Source organism: Corvus moneduloides, chromosome 3, assembly GCF_009650955.1.
Source record: "Corvus moneduloides isolate bCorMon1 chromosome 3, bCorMon1.pri, whole genome shotgun sequence".
Classification (NCBI taxonomy): domain Eukaryota; kingdom Metazoa; phylum Chordata; class Aves; order Passeriformes; family Corvidae; genus Corvus; species Corvus moneduloides.
Window position 1 is genome coordinate 59,903,851 of NC_045478.1, and position 16,309 is coordinate 59,920,159.

Genomic DNA, 16,309 nt, shown 5'->3' on the forward strand with positions numbered 1-16,309 from the left:
TTCTGCCCTTGTTTTAAACGTGACCCAGGACATTTTAAGAAATGCAAGATGTAGAGATTTTTCCTCTTTATAAAATCTCTAAATGCCACATGTCACACAGGATGATGAGCTGAAACACACTGCAGGGACATAAGAGGTGGGGAGTCTTGACAGAATCAGGCAGCCCCAGGACTAAGGTAATTTTACACCACCTCTGACTGGGGAAAGACACATTGCTAAGTTTCCAGTACACATATGCAAGCCCCATTCAGGGCAGGGCTCCATGCACATACTCCAGGCAGAGCAAAGTTAGGACTGCTGGCAAATAACAACTACCAGTGGGCCAAAAAAAGAGTATTTGCTGCTGTGCTTTACTAGAAAGAAAAACGTTTACAGGTTTTTCTGGCTTCAAAACGTGCAAGGAAGGTATTACAATACACAACAACTAGTCCTCTGCATCTGGGTGCATTTCACACATCAGTGCCCACCATTGTTATTTTCACTTCTTTTTTTAATGGAATCAAGTGCCCTGTCTACTAAATAAGGGCTTTCTAATTTTATGTTATTTATTGCTTCAGAGGGGGAGGAGAAAGAATTTCCTAGCAGAGTAAAAATAAACTGGACATCATCAGCCAGAAAAAATACCAACACTAACTGATAGAAAGCGTTCTGTTTAATATAAAATATAAATTATTTAACACCATAGATAATTAGTGAATTCAATAGTAAAAGTTCACAAAATAATACTCAAGTAAAAAAATAGATTAATGATGCTTATAAGTGAATAAGGACTACAAGTAAAACAAACAGCACAGTTGGATATGAAATATTTCATTCAGACAAAAGAAAGTACATTTGGCAAGACTGCTGCCACAGCAGCCAGGAACTCTGACAAAACTGCAGTGAATCTTTACTATGTGCAGCATACCTCATTTGAAAAATATAACTGCCTGGAATTTGCAACACTAATATATTTTGATAAGAACAAGTAGTCCTACTGAAGACAGTGTAGTTGCATAGGTAGTTATTCCACAATTCCCTTCAGAGCTGCAAAATGCAGTCCAAACAGATACTAGATGTCAGGAAAATATTTTTTAAAAGCTTATGTTTTCAGGTACACCTTAATGTCAGCACTCCTTTGGTTTTTTACCATTCTGAACACTCTTCTATTTTACTTAAAGCATACTTTAAAATGCTAATTTAATAACTTACGTAGTGGTTGGGCTTGTTTTGCTCTAGACCACACTTTTTCACTTGATTCTCTGCTCCCAATGGATTGATCTACAGCCCACATAAATGCCTAAGTGAAGGTTTAATCAGATATCAAATTAGGAAACAAGGTATTTGACAGTTTCAGTTCTTTTCCAGTCCAGTGAGGAGCTGAACCTCCAAGTTATGTTGATTTCAAGGAACCCAGGGCAAAAGTCATCGAAAACTGGTTTGCACCATTGATAAGTCACAACTGGTACCATTTTGCATATTTAAGTATTTTAATTTCTTTGTTTGTTGTTAGTCCTAGAGGAGAGATCATAATTGCAGCCTTCAACATGTCTAATGAACATCACCCCAGTATTCAGAAATAAATTATGCCTCTGCGTCATGGCATTCGGGCTCAAAGGCAATATTTGTCCTTCCATTTGTGCTTAAGTTTGAGCCTCTTGCTGCCTTTTTCTTCTTCTTCTTCAATTCCACCCCATGGGATGTAGGTTCGTTTTCAACACCATTAGCTGTAACTGATGACAGAGGAGTATCGACACTCATTAAGTTGTGCTGATTTTCTCTCTCATTCCTTTGTATCCTTTTCTTCTTTTCCTTTGTACCTCTAGAGGAAGGTGGATATAAAAAGAGTAAAAGAAACACAAAGTTAGCCCAAATTTAGAGCTTTTTCCACCTACAGCTGATGTGTTAGAGCAATTGTCTGCCTACCCTCTTGAGCACAATGCTGAAACAACTACAAAAACTACTGTTCCACAGCAGAACAAAGACAGAAAAACCATGAAGACAAAATATGAGACCACTCCACTAGTCTACTTTTTATCATAGCATTGCTTTCAAAAGAACTGCTCATGATCTTAAAAATCAGCTCGTCTTGATCAATAGACAACAGATGTAATTAAAAAATACAAATTACCAGTCTCCTCCTCTCATAAAAGCAATTGCACTTGTTTTTTTTTTAACTTTCCTAAGCTCAGACACCAAAACACTTACAATTAAGGAGACATTCCTGGTTTATTTATGCAACAAGAGTAAGACAGGCAGTCGAAGTATATAAGATTAGTTTTTCCATTTTAATTTGCCTGAATGAGGACAGTCAGAAATCACTTTAATGTCTATTTATGCTTATCAGCCTTCATACAGTGCCAAAAGGATCAGTCAAGTTCCTGTATCCCAGTTAATGCCTCTAACTGGTCTTGCACATGATGGCAGGGATTATGCAGATGTTACACCACTTCCACCATGAATTCCCACTCTTGGCAGAAGTTGCAACTTTCTATTTAACTATAAATACATAATATTACTTCGACTCTAACCTTTCAAAGGAAGGTACTGTCTTTGTTAAAAATTTGTATTGTGCCTAGTACAAAGGGGTCTTGGTTTATGGCCTGAATTGTTATGTTTAATGCAGCTGAAACACATAAGCAAATGGATGAATCGAGACTGATGAATGTAATGTGTCTTTTCCACAAGTGCTGCACTGTTGATGATACTGTCCTAATGTAATCAGATTTTATAGATGAAAACGTTTACACATCAGCCTTGCTAATGAACTGATGAATATCTGCCTGTAGTTGGAAGGTGTTTTTAAGCTAAACTGTACACTTATGAATATGCAGATTGCTGCAGCTCTAGTACTGGAACATCCTAAGGAAAAGGTTCTGGAGTCTAAGACCCTCTGTGTTAGGATTCCTAGAACAATTTGAGAAGTACTGCTGCATGACAAAATTGGGATACAAAGTCATAATTATTCAGTGATACAAGTACCAATGTACCAAACCGAGTGTTCAGCTGGGTCTCGTGTAAATTATGCAGAGAGCAGTACCTAGTGCAGCTCAGCAAAACCACACAATGGAAACATGTCTAAGGACATAATGGCTGCACTGACAAGTAGCAGCTAATCATTAATATTCAAAGAGTAAGGTTAATATGCTATTTCCAATATAAAGCTACTCTAATTTTGAGAAGCAGTTTTTATCTTTTTATTATTTGAACATCAGATGTGATGATGCATCAAAACTTAGATTAAAAACACTTAGCATCTAGAGTCTGCAGAAGACACATTAACTGTTTGGCTAAGATAAAAGTCTACTACCACCTTGTATAAAATTTGTTTTCCTATTGCAAAACCGTATTTTCCACCCAGAAATTCTCAAAAAATAGACATTTTATAAGGACTTGCCATTCACGTTCTTTTAGAGCAGGTATTGTGGCCATAGTGAACAATATTGTTCTAATAAGCAAGCCAGCAGTCATTCATTTGGCTTAGTGAGTTGTGCAGGTGTTAAAGTTTCACTTCTCCATATCGAAAGTGTCTACGTGGCAACCACATCTCACTTGATTCTTATGAATTATGCAGTAAATAAATTTCATATCATATATGTCAATGTGACATGCATATTAAGTGTATTTCCACAGAAACCAGGAAAATAATAGTATTAGGTGGAGCAACTATTTAAGTACAGATTGGATTGGATCTCAAGTCATGTTGATATTGCTGTTAGATGCTGAAATATAAAACTTTTCCAGTTAAGATGGCAATACTTGCATGCATGTAAATTTTTAAGGATATTTCAAGACACATTGACTGCAGTGAGCAAGAAAACTACAATCCAGTCAGAGCCCTGGCAGGTCATGTTTTTTTTAACAGTAAAGTCAGAGTTTTAATGAAAAATAGGTAGCCATGATTCTGAACTGTTTTATTATCTGATCTGTGCTGTATAAGTACCTATAAACAGAAATACTGAGAGTTTTTCAAACTAGTGGCATAAGCAGTATCAGAGGATCCTTTTCTCTTCTAGCTCTCAAAATAAGCTAACAGCTTTCAGTCTTTTGTGAAAAAAACCTGGTACATGTGGTCACTGCTTTGAAGTGCCATGACATGGAGCATACATGAATTCAGACTGGAATCTCCATGATGCTCCTGCTCCCTATAGTTCAGGATGAGGGAGCACATTCTACTGACTCAAGCATGTAGGTGTCTTCTCTCACCTTTTTGAAATGTAACTGAAGTGATTTTGGGGCTCTATGCCTTTGGTGTGACATATTCTCAGGATACCCTTAGTTTCCATTAAAATGAACATTTGTATTTGGTATGACTCAAAATTCTTGAATTTGCTTGTATCATTTGTGATTCCACACTTCAAATCTGGGGTCCCCTATTTTTCAGTGGATGCCCTGGAAAGGTCACTCAAAATAATTGTTTCCTGAAGTTCTACCAATGGGGTTGAGTCATCCCAAATTTTTGATACTGACTTCTAACAGACTGTGTCAACCGTCACAGTAACTGCGCTTTTAAAGCATTTCCTTCCTTAATGTCTATGCTATCAGAATAGTTGTGCCCAAAATTCAACACTGAATTCTGTCAATGTGTAGTTGTACAGCCTATTTCTCATTGTACATGAGGGTTAAACTTTCCACTCACAATTTATTTTCAAATCTAGATACAGCTGGACAAACAAAATTCAGATTTAAAGGCAGGTTAAAATTAGGTATGTATCTGCATCTACAGCATAATGCACATATTATTTATATGAGGAGGGAACCAGTCTGGAAAATGATCAGTGAAATAACTTTGCTTAGGTGACACATACAATGGCAAACATGGGAAGTATTTTCAGATATCAACTTTTGAAGCATAAATGGTTGCAATAGCTAAAGATATTGTGGAAGCTCTTGTTCAAAATGCTGAGAGCTTATCTGCTTACAGCTTTCACGCAACGCAGAGATACGATTTTTAAAAAATGCAAGTGTTAACATCAAAAGTGTTGCTGGCATCTTCTTAGAATGTGAAAACCCTTTGGAATTTACGTTAATTAATTATTAGAAGGTGCAAAAATAGTTTGCAGTCTGCAGCAATAAAATCCTAAGATAGCTAAGGGATGCCAGTGAGCAACCACATATCCCAGAGTTTTGATTGTTATGTACATTATAGTCCTTGGTCTTTATGTTCATATACACATGGAGATATGCATGTGTATATGAACTGTTATTTCCTTTGCATTTTGGGTGTGAAGCACTCTCTGACTGATCACCCAAAAGCTAACTTCTTGTTTTGCTTTAAAAAAAAAATAACCCTTCCAACATTTCTCTCAGTTTTCAAACAGCAGGTGGGAAATAACACTGCAATTTTTTAAGCATTTCTTGCTTACTGTGCTGCAGATGAGTCTCTATCTGTGTCATGTTTGGAGATAAATTTCAGGTCCCCTGACTTACTGGTGACTGGTGTCATCTGTAAAAGAAACAAAAAAAGCAGGAAGGTAAAAAGACGACAGACAACGGGGCCAACACATGTGCATAGAAAACCCACCAGCTTCCTGAATAAGGAGAGAATATACCACGTTTGAAAAAGAATGTCTATCAGCCATAAAATGTTAACTCCTATGTGGTTACAAACAAGGAAACAGTGCCCTGCTATAAAAAAAAGCTACTTGCAAATAAAAGAAAGTTTTCAGGTATGTGTAGAAACAAGAGGTTATGAATCTGCTTGAAGCCAGCTTAAAACACACACTGTCTTAAAAGAATTGTTATTTGTGCTACTACCAGTGAAAAAGCAGAATGCTAAAAAGCCTTCTTATTGCATAGTTTTCACAAGGAAAACCTATCTTCTTTAAGCCTGCAAGTTTAATTCAAAAGCAGTTCAAATCACGCCAGGTGACCTTGTAATTCTGAGCTAGAAAGATTCCCCGAATCTGGAAAAGTAAATTCTCTCATTTCCCAAGTAATTAGTACAACTTGCAAACAAACTCTCTACAAACAAACCTCTTCTAATTCTAAAAGGTCTCATACTTCATGAAAGAATTCCCATAAGGAAATGTGAGTGTCCTCCCTGAGTCTTCAGGGACAGTTTATTTTATTAGTTTAATATTATTTTCTACTGACTTAGAATAAACAGGATCAAGCTCCCATTGACTTACTGAATTCATACATTTACACTGCCCACAACAACCATGTTCAAACATTAGTCATTAGAATTAGTCTGCTGTAAAAACACAGATTGCTGGATTAGTTTGGACAAAAGTCAGCCTATTAGAATACAATAATGTAGCATTGACAAGGCTAGGAAGAAAAATCATCTACTTCACACACAATCCTTGTTAATACAGTAATAAACTTGAGACTAAGTAAATGGTAAAAGTAAACACAAAAGAAGGAAATATAATACCACTGATATGAAAATACAAGGGAGTGTTGTAAAGGGAATGACTTCAAGTAATTAATACTTCCTTCAGCATTTATAACCTCATGGTTCCTTGCCACACACAATCATGAATTCACTTTGTTTGCAGTCAAAACAAATTCTTTTTCAGAAAATCCTGTGTGAATGAGTCAAATCATTTTTAGCCTCCTTTTTGAGTAAATATTACAGAATCTTCTCACTGTACTAATACTATAATCAAATATGAACCATTCCAAAGAACAATAGAGTAGAATTCCCTAAAGTGCTACTACAGAAGACTGACCTCTTATAAAAAACAGACTAAGATTTTTAATACTTTCAGACACCTAAACACCCAAAATTATCCTTGTTTTACAGTTAGAAGATTAAAGTATCCACTAAATTTAGCTGCTTAACTGAAAGCTCTTATGATCTGTTTTAAAAGCAACTCATCACATAGCCTTTCATATATTAAAGCACAGCTTTTTAGTATGAGTACCAAGGAAAGAAGAGCACACAATTGGAGACACTCAAATAGCTGCGTTCACCTCACATGGCAACTCATGAGAATTCCTAGGTCTGTGAAGACGGACTCCCAACACTCCACAGTACTGTGTGTGACAGATTTCTTACTTTATTCCTACAACCTTTCAAGCATGTAACAAAGGAGGAACTAGATACTAGATCTGTTTGAAGCAGATCTCGCTGCCACTACCTCCCTTTGTCTGTTCCACACACCTTTGTGTCCCTCTTAGCCTACTCCTTGACCTACTTTTCCCATCCTAGTGATGTAAGAAGTAGCAGTACTGAAGAAACGAGGGGAACAGTGGCAGATGCACAGAGGCAGTGCAGGAGCTGGGTTAAGCAAGGGGATGCAGCATCAGGAGGAAGAAGTGAAGGCTGGGAAAACAGGCAGGAAGTATTTGGCTAAGGAGGTCTGGGAACACACTGGGAACTCACTAAGGACATGTCAATGTAAGGAGCAATCCAGGCAGGGAAGGCTGGAGTATGGAGGAGCTGAAGAGGCTGTTGATCTAATCTTTTCCATTTCTAAACCTCTCCACCACTTATTATGCTTGAGCAGATCTCCCATGAAGTTCCAAACAGCTCTGCACTATCGTCACTGCTTCTGTATTAAGATGCAGTAAAGCTGGTGTTGGAACAGGCATGGTGAGAGCCATGACTCTCATCCAGATCGCAGAGCTTAAATACTAATATTGTATTACTAGGGCAGTGTTTGCTTTAAAGAAAAACACCCTAATGTTTCAGATACTTATGAATATTTTTCTGATCACAAGACCAAATACTGAACACTGTATAAAAAATGAGCTCCTTTGCAGAGTGCCACTAATGGTGTTCAATTTTGCTGCTATGTTCTAATTCTCCCCGTTTGTGAGATCCAGCCCACCATAAGGAGAAGAGAACATTAGTTCATGTCAACTGTAGAAGCTTGGATTTTCTCAAGTTTCTTTTGCTTTATGATCATAGGAATTGTAATAAAATATGTATTTTTCCTTCCTAAAGGGCTTGCTTGCTTTACAGTTCTTTTATTTTATCCTGAAGTTCTCTCTTGCTTGCAACATAAGAAGCAACCTAGGCAATATAAATAAAAGCAAAATACACGAAAAGCATATCAAGTTCCTGATCCCTGCTGTAGAATCCACAGCAGTAAATCAAGCACTAAACCCTTATTGTGCAACTTGTGGGACCAATCAGGTATTTCAGAACACACTTTCTAAAAGAACCTGAAGCAGAGGGCATCTAAAGGAAATACTAGGGACAAAGTCTCATCCTAAGTCTACATCTTTGGAGTGCTTTCCTCTAGGCTGCGCGCATTTGGCCCTAAGACTGATGGTCTGCAGAGGTTCTCTGGCAGACTAAGAAGTAGATGGACAGAATACAGTGGTGTGGGAATCTATTCAGATGATTCAAGCCATGACAGTAAATGAGTTTGCTCTATAGCCTACAGAGGAACTCTCCCATAGAAGCTGTTTCTACAGAACTTGATCTAATTAAAAATTCATTGGATCACAGATGGCAAGAATGAACATGTCTCTGATGCCTTTTCAGACGCGTCTTTAGGACACTAGACTCAGTATTAGGTTTGTATTTTGTTTTCAATTACGCAGTCCATGGATAAAAGATTCACAGCCATGTATTTAACTCCCCAAAACTATGCCAATGCCTGCTGTCAAAACTGTTCTAACAAGTCAAGTTTGGGGGAAATGTTGTGACACCACACCACACTCATCATCTTCTTTCCTGCTATTCTGCACCCGTCCACACATTTCCCCATTAAATGAACAACTGGCAGAGGCCTTTGCTAGCAGAATTACATGTACTTCTTTTGCCTTGACCTTCCTATTTAAAATGCAATTAACTTACAATTGCTTTTCCCCCTCCCTAGTGTTTTTAAAGAACAAGCCTATCTAAATCAGACTGACCATGTTCTAGCCCTTATATCTAACAGTATTAGCTTAGTTGTGAGAATCTAGCAGCACTGTGGCTCTGTACACAAGAGACACATTGGCATGAATTTCTCTCTTTTGCATAAAAGGGAAAAATCTGTTGGGTGAAAACTGTAGTCATGGCTTAACACTAACAAATACTGCATCTCAGAAATGAAATCCACTATATGAGCTTTTCAGGGATAACAAAAGGAGGAGGAAGAGTGGGGAAAAGACACTTGAGATTGAAACAGTATGTTTTAGAACACCTGTTTCCAGTCCTGCAGCCTTGGGCTCTGGGAATTTATATGGGGTCACAGCTTTGCATCAACATTTGCACAAAAATAGTTCAATTCTCTTCAGAAAGAGGCTATGAGGACCCAAGGAGAAAAATGGGGAAGGGAGAAGTTAGCTTTCTCCTGAGACAATATGTGTCACTCAACAGCATTTTTAGTTCTGCTTGACCAATTCAGTGGCTCAGTCTGATTCCTCTGATCTTTAAACAGACTGGTCACCTACAGAAAATGTCTATGCATGAAATTTCACCTTTACTTTTTTCCCCCAGCAGGTATTAATTTGGTTGTAAACCAGATACCTTCTCTTTCAATGACTCAAATAATACTATAGACACAGGCATAAGTATTTTTGAGACAGAACACGTAGCTACCAGTTTACAAATAAAGTAGCACCACACATGCTTAAAGAGAGAGTAATTCAACTTGCAGGAGCAGTTGACAGGCTGGAGGGAAGGGATGCCATCCAGAGGGACCTTGAGAAGCTTGAGAGCTGGGTCTAAGCAAACCTCATGAAGTTCAACAAAGTGAAGTACAAGGCTCTACAGCTGGGTTGTGGCAATCCTAGACACACCTACAGGCTGGGCAGAGAAGTGGTTAAGAGCAGCCTTGTGGAGAAGGATTTGGGGGTGATGGTTGATGAAAAATTCAACATGAGCCAGCTGGGTGTGCTCACAACCCAGAAAGCCAAACAAATCCTAGTCTGTATCCAAAGGAGTGTGGCCAGCAGGTCATAGGAGGTGATTCTGCACCTCTACTCTGCTCTTGTGAGACCCCACTTGGAGCTGGAGCAAGTCCAGAGAAGGGTCACAAAGTTGATAAGGGAACTGGAGCACCTTGCTTACAAAGACAGGCTAAGAAAGTTCGGGCTGTTCAGCCTGGAGAAGGTTGAATGGAGACCTCATAAAACCTTTTGGTATCTGAAGGGGGCCTACAGGGAAGCTGGAGAGGGACTCTTTGTCTGTGTCCTGATTTCAGCCAAGGCAGGCTAAAATTTTGTGCAACAGCTGGGAGGGGCATGGCCAGGATCCAGATGTGATAGGACCTCACATCATTGCCAGGGATAGGGGGAGAAGGACTTTTGGAGAAGGGTGTCCCTTCCAGTCAGAAACTTGGTGGGGGGAAGCCATCTGGCACTAATTTATTGTAGCAGGCTCCACAGTGAGCATTTCTGGATGTGAATCACTCTCTCTTTTGTACATTTTTGTTATTAATATTACTACTGTTACTGTTCATTTTCTTATCTCATTGCTGTTTACAGTAAATTGTTCTTATCAAAACCCACGATCTTCACCTTTTGTGCCTCCAATTCTCAACTTCATCCCAGCACAGTGGAAAGCGGGGGAGGAAGCAGGAGCAAGAGAGGGGTGTGTGGATCGAGAGCCTCGATGGGGGAACTGAATTGGGAAGTACCATTCCTAAACTACAACAGCTTGTAATGATAGGACAAGGAATAATGGGTACAAATTGAGAGAGGGGAAATTTAGGTTAGATATTAGGAGGAAATTTTTCACTGTGAGGGTGGAGAAACACCGGAGCAGGTTGCCCAGGGAAGTTGTGGATGCCCCAACCCTGCCAGTGTTCAAAGCCAGGTAGGATAAAGCCTTGAGCAACCTGGTCTAGTGGGAAGCGTTCCTGCCCATGGCAGAGGGGATTGGGACTAGATGATCTTTTAGGTCCATTCCAACCCCTTCATATTTCATGATTCTCATTCAAACAGTACAAACTGCATTTTAAAGGAAAAACAGAGTACCAAGAAATAGGAAACTAAAGAACTCAAAAGCTGAAATATGTTGATGTTGGGTAAGGATTAAGAAAAATAGCCCATTCCTCATAGATGGTGCCATAGTAACATTTCCTTCAGATGAATGATTTCTTAAAGAGTAATCAAAGTCATTACTACTTCAAAAGTAGGTTTGTAAAGATATATCTATTTTATAATCTATTCAACAATTTATGTGGAAGACTACACAGCAGCTTTGCAGACTGGTTCTAGAAAAGCACAGTTTCTGTCAGCCCAGATGTCAATACCTTCAGAAAGAGAGATCTGTAATCACATTACCAAGGAATGAAGCTCAGAATTATGAACTTCACTATAATACATTCTAATTCAATTGAATATCACCTTTTTTCATATCTGCTCTCTCTGACCCTTGAAAATGAACACATTCCATAGTGTGTCAAAAGTCTTCAGCTCTATTGACTGCAGGAGTTTCACTGTATTAATTCCACAGTGTTTCCCTCATTAGCATAATCACATCTTCCTATTTCCCCTCTCCTCTTCCTAAAAGATAATCATTCTCTGAAGTGTTCACCAGTAACCTGAAGAAAGGTACCATTAATGGAGAAAATAGAAAAAGCACAAACTATAAACCAGAAGTTTTTGATGAAACTAATAGAAAAATTTCTAGCTATTATTTTTGAAATATGGAACAAGTTTTCTATGCTTTTTAAAATTTAAGATTAAATAAATAAATTTTAAGCCCATAAAATCACCCACATTTCCATAGCTCAAGCCCAGGGGAAAAGCAACAATTGCTTGGCAGGTTAGTTTCAGGCACACTGGGCTAAGTATTCACAAAGTCTGACAACAACCTCCTCTAGGAGAAGAAGAGTGAGACCATGAATTATTTTTCTGAACACTGATAATCCCAAACTTTGTTTAAATATACATGGAACCAAGTTTTGATGACCTTTGGGTAGATCATTCAAATTGTGCAACAATAATGTGGTTCTTGCCAGTAAGCCTTTTCTTTTATTTTCTATTTTACATCTTGGCATTGTTTTCCGAAGATAAACGTACCAGAAAGAATACTTTCTTACACTTTTAATGGAAGTTTTAAATTTACTGTTTTGTTTTTGTCTATTACTACTTCCTACTATTCTCATGTAACATGGAATTGCATACTTCATATTCAGAATCCAGTTACCTGCATTTCATGTAGTGAGTGGCAGGCCATTGAATTATAAAGCATGTTCGCAAGATCTTATAGCCAGCAGAAAATTTCTGATTAAAAAAAAAGACACTCTATTGACTTTGAAATGTTTCTGATTGGCCAAAATTTTGCAAACCCCACATTCTGGTTTCTAATAGAACCCTATCTGAATTCCTGTCCTTCATCTTAAGGAACTTGAAAACAACACATTAACTGGAGCAGCCAGATGATAAATCCATCTCTATTTCTTGGAATTCTTCATCAATGCAGCAAGACTTTCACTCCATGAAATTTCTATTGTCAGTTTACATGCATGTTGTAATTAAAGATGATTATGACCTAATTTTGTGGCTTAGGAGTTAAGTAACTCATAAGGCAGGAAAACAAGGTTTGCATAAAATTATTATGTTATGAATGCAAAACTGATGGTAGAAAGTATTTTGAAAGAAAGTTCTTTGAACTAAAGCTTTTCTAAAAATTATTTGCAAAGATTAATATTGGATCTTAAGTATTACACCCTCTTGTAATGTTAATAATTCCACTTTATTCACTCATAAAGCTCTGACAATTAGCTAGATATGTATGTGTAATATCTGCAGTTGGAAAACTATTTTTAATTAGACTATCTGGTATTCTCAGTAATTAAAACCATAGTCATAGTCAATATTTTAAGTGCTTATTTAGTCTTGAATGATAGCAAAATCTCACAAGTAATTGCTATGATGATTTTCATAGTAACTGTTTTGCAGTCTTAACAGTGCTAAACATTTGAGTAATCCTCAAAGACACCCAGAAAGAACAATAAATATAGCAGACCTAGGTATAACGAAGAACTTGGGAAAACATGTTTGTGTCCAAAAAACAAACACAACCAAAAAATTAAGTTATGTTTTCCTGCTTGTGTCAACAATTTAAGCAACAACTTAATTACTCCATAAATATTTTTGGATTAAAAAAATTAAAGCTTTTCTTCCAAAGCAAAAAAAAACCCAAAAAACACAAAACACAGAGTATTACAAAGTAATGGTTTTTCTTATTTCCCATATAAAGGAAATTGGCATTTCCCTTCATTGAGTCTTATAATGAAAAAAAATGAAAGGAATAGGAAGAAGAGTTGCTGTGTCACTGCTGCAAGACAGGAACTGCCATAACCGATGAGCCCCCTCAGTGGTCACCTTAGCAGTTTTGTCTCAGAAGCCTCTGCCTAAATTGCCTAAAGCCAAAGCCCTGCACAAGTTTCATTCATTCTGGCAAACAGCTGAATGACAAGTTGTTTCTCCTATGCAGAACTCTGCAGCTTTTGTAAACCTATTACACTTCAAGGCATCGTAAGTCTTACAGAGATTTGATTCATCATTTGATTCAACTCACTATCTTCTTGATGGTTTATACGGTCCTGATGTGACTTGAAATTAAAATAAATCCTCCACATCGTGTTTCCCAGTCATTCAGATGCTTTTGAAATCTCAGTCATTACCTCAGCCTAAAACGTGTTATTAAAGCAATTAATCCCCAAGCGCACTCATGTAAGAGTGTCCTGTAGTAGTTGAGCTCACCAGGGTAACTAAGCATGGCCTAACCAAAAATTTCCTTCTACTGATAGTAGATGTGTTCCATTCCAGCTTAATGCTCCCTGATCTCGTTTAACAGCAGAAGGAAAGAAAAATAAAAGAAAGAAGAGTGCATTGACTTCACATCAGGTACTACTTTGTACACTCTCTTCACTGCTCATTCTTTGCCAGTTTAATATATAATTTTTAAATAATTTTAATATAAACCCAATAATTTTATATAAATTATAGGATTTTATATAATAATACAAGATATTATATTATTATCGATTAATAATATATGATATAATTTTTTCCAGGACCTGTTTCATAACCTTCCTCTGGACTCTTTAATATGATTTTGTAGTGCCTTTGGCTGCTGTGCAAAATAAAAAGCAATTTTATTGTATTTGCTTGGTTTTGGACTGTTAATGTATATTTGATTAATTATATCCTTTGAATATCTGTAGGTACTATATAGACTACTACAAAATTCTAACTAATTATTTAATATGCAGTTAATTTAACTCAAGGTACAAGCAGAATTTGAGTAAAGAGCATTTGAATTAAACATTATTAAAACTGAGTGTTACTAAAACAAGTACTACTAGTAATACAAAAACTAGTGTTAGAAAAGTATGTCAACCACAGACACTTGAGAAATTCTAAGCAATCAAAACTAATTAAATGTTGCTTCTCACAAAGCTGAATAACAAATATTGGTTGCAAATGTTAGTAACTGTAGTTGGTGTACATAAAAGTATTTTGATACAGTAAATTTACTAGATTCCTACCAGATTAAAACAGAAAAAAAGATATGGATAACAATGACCAAGTCTAACAACAGTAGCACTTGTCTCTCTTCTAATCTAGATATGAGTGAAACTGGGTGATTATAACAACATATTCCCTCTGGGATATTCTCCTTGCCTCTAGCAAAGTAGACAATTAATGAAAGAAATCTTCAGTAATGTAATTTTTTCCATATTTATTCTAGTCTGCCTTTACAGAAGCATCTAGAAGTAATGCACCCTTGTCTTTCCTGGACAATGGTTTGGCTAGGAGTTTCTCAGCTACAAAGAGGTAAAGGATACTTCAGATTAATTATTACTATTCAGTGTAGTGATTTATTCCATTTTCCAAGTATAGTTAGGAACAAAACACTTCGTAATTTGATTTATAGCAGTTGGCTTCAAGAAGGCAGCTGGCTTCAACAAGATCACCAAGTGAGTAATCTGTACTCTATAATTTATTAAATGCTACCTCTCTATATTCACTGACTAAAAACAGAAGCTGCATAAAAAAGGTCAATAGAAATAGCCTTGAGTGTTTTAACCTTGAACACTGCAATGTCTTTTCTAGCCTAAATAATTCTATGATTCTATACACTACGGAGCAAAGAATAGATCAATCATCTGAGAAAAAGTCCCCAAAAGTTGCAACTAAGCAACATAGAATATGTTCAGAGTCTTCCAAATCAGACACAAAATACTGGATTCAATTTTAGAAAAGTACATGGAAAAGTCAAATAATTTAAAAGAAATCTGAACACCACTTTTTAAGTAGTTGTGTTAGTACCATTTCAGTAAACGAACAGTTGTGGAAAGCACACTTATTAAGGATACAAACATTTCAAAATAAAAATTTCTTAAATTCACACTTGTTGAACTAATTTTTTATTACTTTTTTTCCTAGAAATTATCCCATGCTTTAAGACAATCATCAGTCTTATTTCACAGAAGGGAAACACAAGCATGCAAAGTTTCTAATCTCCTGGAGAAGTGAGTGTCAATTGGCCTGCTTTGCACATAGCAGAATCTCTAAAGGTGAGGTAAACATCAAATGTCTATTTTTTCCTGGACTGAAAACTGGGCCCTGTTTCTTTGTTCTTCTGTACATACTGTATATTCTGACTAACTAAAATCACAGAAACAGGAATGCTTATGCACACATAACTTCTGCAAACTTGGGGTCAATGGGAGATTTGCCACTCATTACAATGGTGCAAGTAAGCAGAATATCTAATTGCCACATGATGGAACAGCTGATTCCACACAAGAGAAATATTAAACTTCTGCTGAAAATCTACCTGCTTGCCTGGAATGAGATGTACACACGAGAAATTTTTACATAAAGCATCAAAAATTAACACAGTCCATGTGGCACACAAAAGACATAACCTACCACTACTTACACAATCCTTCCTTCTCAAATTACTACCTTATCTAGAGTCAGAGAACCTTCTTCTGCTTCTGTTGGTCCTTCTGGTAGGAGAGGAGCAGAATCTGGTACTAATCCTGAAGGCTGTTCTTCATATTCTTCTGAAAAGAGGAACCATAATTCTCCATTATTAGAGCTATGAAAGAATTTATGTGAACCACCATGACATTACAATCTAACCAAAAACAGGATGTGAATGAAAACAGGTGAAAAATGTTTGAAGGCAACTGTTGTACGAGAATTTATGAAAATTCTCCCATAAACCTTTATTTATACTCATAAGTTTAGATTTAAATGTGATTTATATGTTCATTATTGTATAAAGGCATTCAAACATTTACCTAAGAACAAAGTCCATACTGTTAGCAAGCAGGTGATATGTAACAAATGTATCATACACATTTCTTTTGATTCAATAATAGGATGATCACAAACTGAAATAGCAAATTATATACCAGAGATTTTATTTCACAGTTGGACAACTGCCTCAAAAATTTTGTTTACTTTTTTG

The 16,309-nt window shown here is 36.8% G+C and overlaps 1 protein-coding gene across 6 annotated transcripts in view; it reads right to left on the bottom strand.

Moving 5' to 3' along the window:
* Positions 1-634: 634 nt before the first annotated feature.
* AHI1 (Abelson helper integration site 1) overlaps positions 635-16,309 on the bottom strand; it is a 90,086-nt gene continuing 74,411 nt past the window's right edge. For 5 of the 6 annotated variants that reach the window (XM_032101802.1, XM_032101800.1, XM_032101803.1 and 2 more), the window contains 3 exons: positions 15,799-15,899; positions 5,346-5,425; positions 635-1,801 (listed from right to left, as the gene is read on the bottom strand). In XM_032101802.1, coding sequence (XP_031957693.1) covers positions 1,564-1,801; positions 5,346-5,425; positions 15,799-15,899 — 419 coding nt within the window. In that variant the 3' untranslated portion in view covers positions 635-1,563. The remainder of the gene's footprint in view (positions 1,802-5,345; positions 5,426-15,798; positions 15,900-16,309) is intronic. The other variant, XM_032101804.1, reaches the window with a different exon arrangement.